Below are 10,308 nucleotides of genomic sequence, written 5' to 3' on the forward strand. Positions count from 1 at the left end.
AGAGAGAGAGAGAGAGAGAGAGAGAGAGAGAGAGAGAGAGAGAGAGACAGAGAGAGAGATGGAGATAGAGACAGAGAGAGAGAGAGAGACAGAGAGAGAGACAGACAGAGAGAGAGAGAGACAGAGAGAGAGAGGGAGATAGAGACAGAGAGAGAGAGAGAGACAGAGAGAGAGACAGACAGAGAGAGAGAGAGACAGAGAGAGAGATGGAGATAGAGACAGAGAGAGAGAGAGAGACAGAGAGAGAGACAGAGAGAGAGACAGACAGAGAGAGAGATGGAGATAGAGACAGAGAGAGAGAGAGAGACAGAGAGAGAGACAGAGAGAGAGACAGAGAGAGAGACAGACAGAGAGAGAGAGAGAGAAACCTATCTCTCTGAGTTGACTTTGTAGCGGAGGACGAGGTAGGTCAACAGCCTCAGGATGATGAAGAAGATTCCCAGGACGATGAAGTCCATGTAGAGCTTTGCGTCCTCCACGTCCAGCAGCTGCAGGACCTCCTCAGGCTTCTGGAACTTGCAGACCTTCCCCGGACACTCCAGCTCTGAGCGGTTCATCCCGTAGATGGAGAGGATGACGCCTTCAAAGCCGTACCTGAGAGAGGAAACACACAGAGACACTGAGGCTAGATGATCTCCGTCCACACTGAAACGCCTGAAAACGAATATCACGTGACTCTTCACGTACCCTGGGCGTGATGGTGCCGGTGTACACTAGTAGATTGATTGCTTAGTTAAAGAAATATGACAGAGTAATAAAGTAGTCTTTAATAATGAAAGGTCGTGTTTGATACTTAAGATCTTCCTCTATAACTTAAACTCAAACAGACACATTTCGTGGAAAGTTTTATTTTTCAGACTTACCGGTAGTTACAGCGCTGTGGGTCTCTCTCTCTCTCTCTCTCTCTCTCTCTCTCTCTCTCTCTCTCTCTCACATCATATTTACTTTAAAATCAACACTTACACATAAAGGTTTATTAGATTATTGTCCATAACACACGTCTCTCACTCGTTTCCTCCGTTTCATTGTGTCTGTTCTCACTCGTAGCTCTGCTGCTGAAGTCTCTGTCCTGCTGCAGAGTAATCCATGTTTTGTTCCTTTATACTTCATGTGTGGACTTCACAATAGTTGTGCAGAACAAAATAAGCATTAATAACAAAAGGAAAGTCCTCCGTTTTGTGTCCGTCCTCCTCAAAGCCGCTAACTGTGACTTCAGACGTCCGCTCCGTAGGGCTGGTATCTCCGCTGTACACTGATCGCTCCAATAACAGCTGCTTCCTCCACAAACATGCAGACTTTAACTGAACAGCTGCTAGTAAAGACAACAAGGTCAGCAACGCCTGTCATCAGTTCTCCATGTTAAATTAACCTGGTAGTCGAACGGTAATCAATGTTGTCGTTTATGATCACGTGATAGACATGTGACGAATCAGGGAAGGACACGTCGTGACTGCAAACAACCAATCAAGTAGCGAACTCGTGTGTCTACGTCATCGTTTCCAAATGTTGCGTTTTCGACCGTCCACACGAATACGCAACCCCCGCGTTTTCATTTGCAGCTCGAAAACCCCGGCGTAGTGTGGACGCTCAGTGTAAACGTAGCAGAACATCTGCGTTTTCAAATGTAAATGTAGTCGTGTGGACGTGGCCTGAGACCGATCCATCGTCGCTAATCGCTAAGTGGATCATGAGTTAGCTCTTGACAGCGTTTACAGGTCATTGCACACGAGGACATTTTGAAATGACAGCGGTTTTAGACGTCGCAGAACTACTTAGAGAGTTAATCAAAGTAGATTTAGTTTGATCAAGTTAGGATATTTGATTCGTGGACAGACAGATCAAAGTGTGAACTGTTTCTAAAACTGAGAACTGCAGAGCCGTGAAGTTAATCACTGGACAGTTTGATTCATATTTTCCCCGCTCATCTTTGATTTCACTCGACTTTCTACTGATGTTGATGTGTTCACAAATCTAAATGAATGACTCGGTGAGAATAGAAATGATCCCGGGTGTAATAAAAACGTATTCTTGATGATGCTTTGCTGTCCAGACTCCTGCACTCACTCACCTCACATAAGACACGTAGGAGCTCCACTGCAGATATTTGGGGATTGTGTCAAAGTTCACAAAGAATCCAGAGAAGAGCAGCACTGGGATGGCTGTGACCGGTCCAACAAACGTGGCCACCTGTGTGAAGAAGGCAGAGGACATATTCTCACTAATGTGTATACCATGTGGCTATGACTCATATATCTAACATTACACGTTATACCTGTAGCGAGGTGGAGGCGGCCCCGACCAGAAGGCCCAGGGACTGGGCTACCAGGGCCGTGCAGGTGGACAGGGCCAAGAAGAGCAGGTAGCGGCTGGCCTCAGGAGGCTGCTCCGTCATCCAGTACACGATGCTGCAGTACAAGATGGGGCAGATCACCTGAAATCACAACAACGCCTTCATTTAGTGGAGGAACCCACCACGAGACGTCTAAAGAACCCGTGGAACCTGTGCTGAAGATAAACCGAACACACAGACACAGAGGAAAGATCCGTTCATTCCAAATGAGGCGACGTCACGCAAGTCTTCTTCAATACAGCATGATGTTCATTTAGTACATTATGGTCCATTTAGAGTCAAATAGACAAGAAAGCAGGGGATGCTTTAGGGCGGGGCTACACGGTGATTGACAGGTCTCTACCAGAGACGTATACGGCGTCTCTACGTCACTCCTCCTAATATGGTCACTTCCTGTTCACTGGTTGCAAAAAAGCCAAGATGGTGACGGCCAAAATGCTTTAATCAAGGGTTGAAAACCACAGTCCACAAACCAGTGGGAGATGTCATGGTGAGTACTTCATATATATTCAGTCTCTGGTCTGACTCGAGTACTCGAGTACCAGACACACAATCCAACCAGTGAAACCCTGCAGAAGTATATAATCCACTGCAACAACCAGGCAGTTCCTTCAAGTAGCACTAGAGGGCAGTGGAGCACTATGTGAGTCCCAGAGCCAGCTCACCTGGAACGGGATATCAGCCATGGTCTTGGCCAGGTAGTAGGCCTTCAGGCTGTACCAGTAGTTCAGGTGCTCCCTCAGGAACACGGACATCTCCAGAGGAACTAACAGACGGGTCACACACATCCGTCAACATCACATCACAAACACGTGAGATGTAGAATTCCGCGGGACTCACAGGTCAGCACGGTCGGCATGAGCGCTCCGAACATGATGAAGAGCATGGAGAAGAAGAGGAAGCCGGTGTTGTTGAAGACCTTGCTGGCGTCGTTGCCGATGTTGAGATAGAGCAACCCTATCAACACACCGATGAAGATGTGGGACATCAGTCTGAGGTGGGTCAGAACCTGAGAACACAGAACCAATACACATGCAGTGATTAAGGGAACCTCTTCATGTGTGTGGAACCAGCTCACAGCTGATAGAATGAGGGAACCCACCTGGTCCCGACATATAATGATGAAGGTTCTCTTGAAGAGGATACAGAACTGTGTTAGTGTGCTGGTGGCAAAAGAATGTCTCTCTATGTGTCCGGTGTCCTGGGGGGGGAGCAGATAATAACATAACATTAATAAACATGCATCACCAGACAGTGAGGCATCATTGGACCTCACACCAGAACCTTTCTCTTCCTTTCTCTTCACTTTCTCTTCCTTTCTTTTGTACGGTGGTCTCAGACGAGTGAGACGTCAGATTCAGAGAACGCTCCCAACTTCAGATTAACTGTACATCACCAGCGTGAACTCGTTGAATACCACCTTTGTGTAAATGAGCATGCGTTCATAAATATAAAATGTTAATTAGCATAATTAACGCCCCCACATTTACCATATTAGGCTATACGTGTCTGGAAGTGTTCATGCATTTCAGTGCTGCTCTCTGAGATCCGTGGTTCTTGCATGAGGCCCGATCTTCTCATCGAACTCTTGGTAAGAAAGTGAATAAGTGTGTTTCCCAAACAAGAACGAGTATCGTGGGCATAACATCAACTGAAAATACAAAGTACATAAAACCTGACTTTGACAGAACCTGGTATTTAAGTAGGAATCATATCTCTTCGGTTTATATTGTGAATATAAATGTACAACGACTTCATTTGGGGCCCTTGAGTGTCTGAGGTCCCTGCTCAGCAGCACTTCATCTGCTGCTACGTACCATCGGGCACTTTGCTGCACACACCGACTGGCCGTTGCTGTCACACTGGTTCTTCTTCTCTCCTAACGCACACATCCCACCTTGGACCGCCTCGAACAGCACAGGGTTCAGGTCTCCATACTCTCCTGAAGCCACTTCAATGACTGAGCCAGAGACAGAAACACAGATGAATGAATGAATGAGAAGGATCCTCAGCCACAGAGGAGTGGACACATGAATGGATGTTAGGCTCACTAAAGTCTGCAGGGTTGTGGTAGGTGGGACAGTGAAGGCCCAGCGTCTTCAGGTAGGGGATGAGGTACGGGACCGTTCCTTTGTAGATGCACTGTCCCTGACTGAGGATGTAGAGCTGGAGAGGAACAGAAACAGTCACGGCTGAAAGTAAAGGAGGCTTCTGACAGAGACACTTATCCACTGAAGGGCCCCAGACAGCTATCGATTCATGATGTTTAGATACGAAAAATATTAAATTATGTTACAATTCCAGCTCATTCTAGCCTGAAATAACTTACAAAATGCCCCCAAAGCACTTAAAAAGATACGCAACTCAACTACTATACTACTTACTGTGTACTTGTACTTAAACATTGTAGTTCTGGAGATATTTGAAGGAGACGCAGACGGACAGACTGCCGCAGCGTTAGATGTGACAGCACCACAGCTCCTCACACAATCAATAGAAGGTGGAACGTCGGGACTCGTACCTTGTCGAACATCTCAAACAGCTTGGCACTGGGCTGGTGGATGGTGCAGATGATGGTGCGTCCTCCCAGCGCCAGAGAGCGCATCAGAGAGACGACCTGGTAGCACGACACGCTGTCCAGTCCGCTGAGCAGAGACACAACGTTAACGAGCAGCAGAAGAAACCCGACACGAGAACGTCTCCTCAGGCTTTCATGAGACCGAGCCCCGGTTATTGATTCCTCTTCATCACTGAGATCTACAGTGAGAGCTCATCACTGAGATCTACAGTGAGAGTTGATCACTGAGATCTACAGTGAGAGTTGATCACTGAGATCTACAGTGAGAGTTGATCACTGAGATCTACAGTGAGAGGGCACTTCTATCTAAAGTTCTTTTGAGATGTGCCTGCAGTGAAAGAGGAATAACCTTAAAGGAAAAGCTTATTTGTATATATCAAACATATCTTTACACTATATATGAAGCTAGAGCCAGCAGCTGGTTCATTTTATGTATTCATAGTATTTCCTGGTTTGTTCTTATTGTATCGATTGGTGTTATTGTTTAATCTATTGTCCTGCTGTATCAGGGTTTAATGTTGCCGTACTTTGCTTTTGTTGGGCCTCACTGATGAGCTTCTGTGGTTTTATTGTCGTGCTTTAGCTGCTTTATCTGTCAAAGCACTTTGTAAACTGTCTTTAAAGGTGCTTTATAAATAAAGTTGTTATTATGTTAGCTTAGCTTAGCATAAAGACTGGATACAGGGGAAACAGCTAGCTTAGCTCAGCCCAAAGGTAACAGACATCTGCTGACCTGCAGCTCTAAAGCTCAGTTAGTGTCGTGTTCTCTTTTAAGGTGGTCTGGATTTGGGTGTTAAGCTTAAAACCTTTCTTTGAGTCAGTCTGTTGTCTGGTGCTTTAGGGATCGGGTGCAACATCAACCTTTTACGGTGCAAAGTGTAAGATGCAGGGGGCAGAATGTCACCTCTACTTCTGGGTCAATACAATCTAAAGTCAGTCATCAGTTATTACAAAAAGTTAACTAGTACCAGCCAGAGTACGTGAAACTCAACCAAACTGCTCAACATAATCTGTTTAACATGTTTTGTGTAGTTTAGCCACCTGTGTGTGTTTACTGTGATACTAACACGGGCTGTACTTTTGCACTTTGATAGTTTGTTTATTGGATTAAATCAAATTAAAGTGGCAGAAACGACAAAAAGACTCGTATCTGCTCCGTGGGAAGGACCTTCAGGTGACGAAGCTGTAGCGACACAAATTCAGTCATCGCCAACCTGAGTGCAGGGTATGCTTTAGGGCGGGGCTTCCCTTGTGATTGACAGGTTGTTGCCGCTACCAGAGTCGTATATGGCGTCTCTACGTCACTCCTCCACAGTCCAGATATGGTCACTTCCTGTTCACTGGTTACAAAAAGCCAACATGGTGACCTGTATTCCAAGATGGCGACGGGCGAAATCGGCAAACTCAAGGCTTCAAAACATCAGTCCACCAACCAACGGGTGACATCACGATGACTACGTCCACTTCTTATATACCGTCTGTGCTAACTGATGGTCTCTCTCCCGGAACCGCCGCACGCCCTCCTCCCGGTGAGGTAGTCTTGCGGCGGCAGAAACAAAAGTACGTACGAAAAGAAACGAAAGTACAATTTAATCCAATAAACAATTTATCAAAATGTACAGGAACCCTGTATCAACAACGTGATTGACAAGCCCTTTGAGCCAGATCATCTATAGCAGTTAGTTTGGAAGAGAAACTGAAACATAGTGCACCGTGATATTTAAAATAACCTAAATGATCCTTTAGTAAGTCTGAAGTTAACTGTGAAGACACGGTGAAGCTATTTGGTCATTATTAAGGTTTCCATGAGAGAAACTTTGAGAACCTGTTGAGATTGTTTAGTTCATTTGACAGTTAGTGTCCCAGAGCGTCCAGCTGCCCACAGCAGCCAGATGGTTCCTCTGGAATTAAGACTATAATTGTCAAAATCACTCCAACACCAGATGTCCAGCTGTCACTGGATCCATTAGAGGTAAGCAGCCAGATGTGCTTAATGGACCAACTTCAGCTGCCTCTGGGCCACCCATCATTTCACATCTTCACATCGGCAATTCATCTATTAACCAATTAACTTGGCAAAGTATATTGTTAGTAGAAACTATATTTTATGTTGTATTCCAGTATGTTTCCTTTTATATCCAACAGATGAAGCCTTCTGACTCCATGTGGTGAAAGTCAACATCTACTGTACGTATCATTCGATCTAAACACACGTCACACAGTTAAAATGTTCTCTATAGTTCCTCAGTCCACGTTAACCATCACAGCACATCGTGCGTCCGTCTGTCCGTCCGTCTCACCTGGTGGGCTCGTCAAAGAACATGACCGGAGGGTTGTTGACCAGCTCCAGAGCGATGGCCAGACGTTTGCACTGACCGCCCGACAGAGAGCTGGTACGAGTGTGAGCGCACTCCAGGAGCCCCAGAGCAGTCAGGATCTCATTCACCTGGACGGGAAAGATATGTTTAAAGTCAGGATTCAGTATTTAAGGAAGTATTATTATCATCTTTTCTTCTGTGTATGTTGAGCGAGTAGATGTGTTTCTCTCACCAGTTCTTTCTTCACCTCCATAGTCTCATCCAGCTTTAAGTTGGCTGAAACCTGAAACAAAGAGGAAGAACGTCTCATAAATCATGTAATGCAACATTCCTGCAGCACGTTGGCACAATAACCATCGACCTCTATCAACATATCCGTTACTGGTTCAGACAGAGTTTAAAGGATGACATCATCACTGCCACATTTTGAATGGTCTGTGCTCTGAACAGCTCACCATCATGGCCTCTCGGGTCGTGAGGTGTGGCAGCAGCATGTCCTCCTGCATGATGTAGCACGACATCTTCCTGAATGTCCTCAGGTCCCGGGGTTTCCCATTTACCCGGATCTGACCCTTCATCCCTGTTTCCCTGGACACACACACACACACACACAACTGTTGCTAACTGCAGTGGAAACGCTGTATTTAACTAAAATGGATTCATTAGATTAAAAACATGTTGTGAATCGTGGAAATGATCACATCGATCTTTTTTAAATATATGTTGACTTTTGGATTTATTGTAAATGTTTTGATCACACGAGTCAGAAACAATCCATCACTGGAATCTAAGGCTACAAATAGTATAACACTAACATATTAGAGTAGCCTGGTGTTTGTCTGTAAGAAGAGGAAGCTGTACAGATTTAGAATTTAAATGTGGGAATGAATGAAGCGTCCAACTATTGGATTTTGGTACAGTCCGTACAGTAGAAAGGGCTTTTGTCACTCTTACCTGTATCCAGCCAGAATGTTCATTAAGGTGGACTTCCCGGCCCCTGAGGGCCCCATGATTCCTATCAGCTCTCGACTGCAGAACCTTCCAGACAGGCACTTCAGTAAGGCTTTGAAACCTGCAAACAACACAGAGACCGCTTCATCACGGCTCAACCGACGATAACAAGGACCGCATCAGTCTCTCAGCGAGACCTCACTGTGTGTCCATGTTAACGCTCTGCATCTGTGTCAATGCACACACACTCTGAGTCACTTTCACTGAAACACACAGAGTCAACTCTGTGTTTCAAAATGAGGAACTTCATTTATAGCCATTTTAAATGAAACCTGTAATGGCCATCATGAAAATGTAATAAATGTAATATCAAACACAATAACCAGGATACGAAATGTATAAAATATATGAAAGGCCTTATCTTTTACTTCAATGACACCAACAGTAGGTACCAGCTGTGAAAGGTAATTTAGTTAATTGCCGATTCCCTTTGCACAGAAGCAGACAAATCAACCAGTAGGAGGCGCTAGATTCGCACCAAGGACATGATCCCTCACCAGCTTCCCACCAACAGGGCCGGGTTTCTGCTGCATCATTGGGGACCCTCACAAACACCGTCACTGAGGTGAGTCACTGTACCTGTAGTTCAGTCTTAAAAGGCACAAATATCATCGTGCATCACATCCTGCTCTCTTATGTTGTCATATACAAACGCTCCAGATAATAGGAACTTCCTCTCAGTCAACAGGAAAGTAAAATTGCTTTGGTCTGAAAGTATCAAATGTTGCACTTCAGTCTAACAGCATTAACACCGAGCGCTCAGTCACCTGCATCAGCCTCCTACGACATATTGTTTACGACCTTCGAGAGGAGCGGGATCAGAAAACACAAAGAAAACAACAAACTAGAGCTTGTGTTGTTGGAACAACCTGAAGTCCAGATGTTGCTCATGAACAGATGTTGTTAAAAGAGATCAGTGAGATGCACCCTTTTCTTTTAACATGGTTCACTGTGTATAGTTCTTCTCTTTATGTCATATCGTCAGTGTGCTGGAGGATTTTAGATTGTTGCTGAGTAGCCTGATATCAATATAACCCCTCGGCAGTTTACAACATTCGTACTTCTTATTAACTCATCTCACAGCTATGTTTGGGTTAACAGTCTAAGGCAATAAAAACATAATTACTTAATATGTATAGACTTGTAAGAGACAGAGAGAGGGAGACAGGGAGAGAGAGAGACAGAGAGAGAAAGAGACAGAGAGAGAGAGAAAGTTCACGTTTAAGTTATATGAAATATTTGTCACATTTCCAAGAAATAGCTTTGCACTGACGTGTTAATGCTGCTAAGAGTGTTCAGGCATGCCTTTTTATGCCTAGTTTAACCAGAAAATGCTTTTATTTGAGCCAAATTACAGCAGATTTATTATTTTATTAATATGTAATGATGGATCAAAACATATAAGAAGTACAGAAAGTGCATAACGGTGAAACATGTTATGTGACTCACTGACTGAGCTGCTGCTGGTGTCTGTTTAATCAATGTTTGATTTATTAATTGATGAAAGGAGTGTCTTGCTGTTGTAGGAACACTCTTTGTTTGTGTCGTGGACACAGCACTGTGACTCGGTGCTGTGGCTGTGTACAAACACAGTGAAGGAGGCTTGATAGAGAGCTGAACTGTGGAGCGATTGAAAAGAGACTTCAAACAAGTTCAAACACATGAAAGTACATCTATGAGTCAAGCTGAGCAGCACATCAATCCAGAGAGAAATGTGATTCTTCTACAAGAGTTTACTTCAAGCTTCTTCAAAGGTCGACAGGAAGGGAAATTTATGTATCACGGCACACACCTTTCCTTTCAGCCAACCTCACTTCTCCTTCCTTTCCTTTCACCCTACCTCACTTCTCCTTCCTTTCCTTTCACCCTACCTCACTTCTCCTTTCTTTCCTTTCAGCCTACCTCACTTCTCCTTCCTTTCCTTTCACCCTACCTCACTTCACCTTCCTTTCCTTTCAGCCTACCTCACTTTACCTTCCTTTCCTTTCACCCTACCTCACTTCACCTTCCTTTCCTTTCACCCTACCTCACTTCACCATCCTTTCCTTTCA

At 44.7% G+C, this 10,308-nt stretch overlaps 1 protein-coding gene across 2 annotated transcripts in view; it reads right to left on the minus strand.

The window, feature by feature from the left end:
- Positions 1–297: 297 nt before the first annotated feature.
- Positions 298–10,308, minus strand: part of LOC116400125 (ATP-binding cassette sub-family G member 4-like) — a 21,094-nt gene continuing 11,083 nt past the window's right edge. For both annotated transcript variants that reach the window (XM_031877793.1, XM_031877792.1), the window contains exons 3-15: positions 8,201–8,318; positions 7,702–7,834; positions 7,479–7,529; positions 7,229–7,374; positions 4,872–4,995; positions 4,402–4,516; positions 4,168–4,310; positions 3,453–3,551; positions 3,191–3,359; positions 3,016–3,116; positions 2,273–2,431; positions 2,069–2,187; positions 298–594 (exon numbers count right to left, since the gene is read on the minus strand). In XM_031877793.1, coding sequence (XP_031733653.1) covers positions 369–594; positions 2,069–2,187; positions 2,273–2,431; positions 3,016–3,116; positions 3,191–3,359; positions 3,453–3,551; positions 4,168–4,310; positions 4,402–4,516; positions 4,872–4,995; positions 7,229–7,374; positions 7,479–7,529; positions 7,702–7,834; positions 8,201–8,318 — 1,703 coding nt within the window. In that variant the 3' untranslated portion in view covers positions 298–368. The remainder of the gene's footprint in view (positions 595–2,068; positions 2,188–2,272; positions 2,432–3,015; positions 3,117–3,190; positions 3,360–3,452; positions 3,552–4,167; positions 4,311–4,401; positions 4,517–4,871; positions 4,996–7,228; positions 7,375–7,478; positions 7,530–7,701; positions 7,835–8,200; positions 8,319–10,308) is intronic.

Source organism: Anarrhichthys ocellatus, unplaced genomic scaffold, assembly GCF_004355925.1.
Source record: "Anarrhichthys ocellatus isolate YVR2014 unplaced genomic scaffold, GSC_Weel_1.0 scaffold149, whole genome shotgun sequence".
NCBI lineage: Eukaryota > Metazoa > Chordata > Actinopteri > Perciformes > Anarhichadidae > Anarrhichthys > Anarrhichthys ocellatus.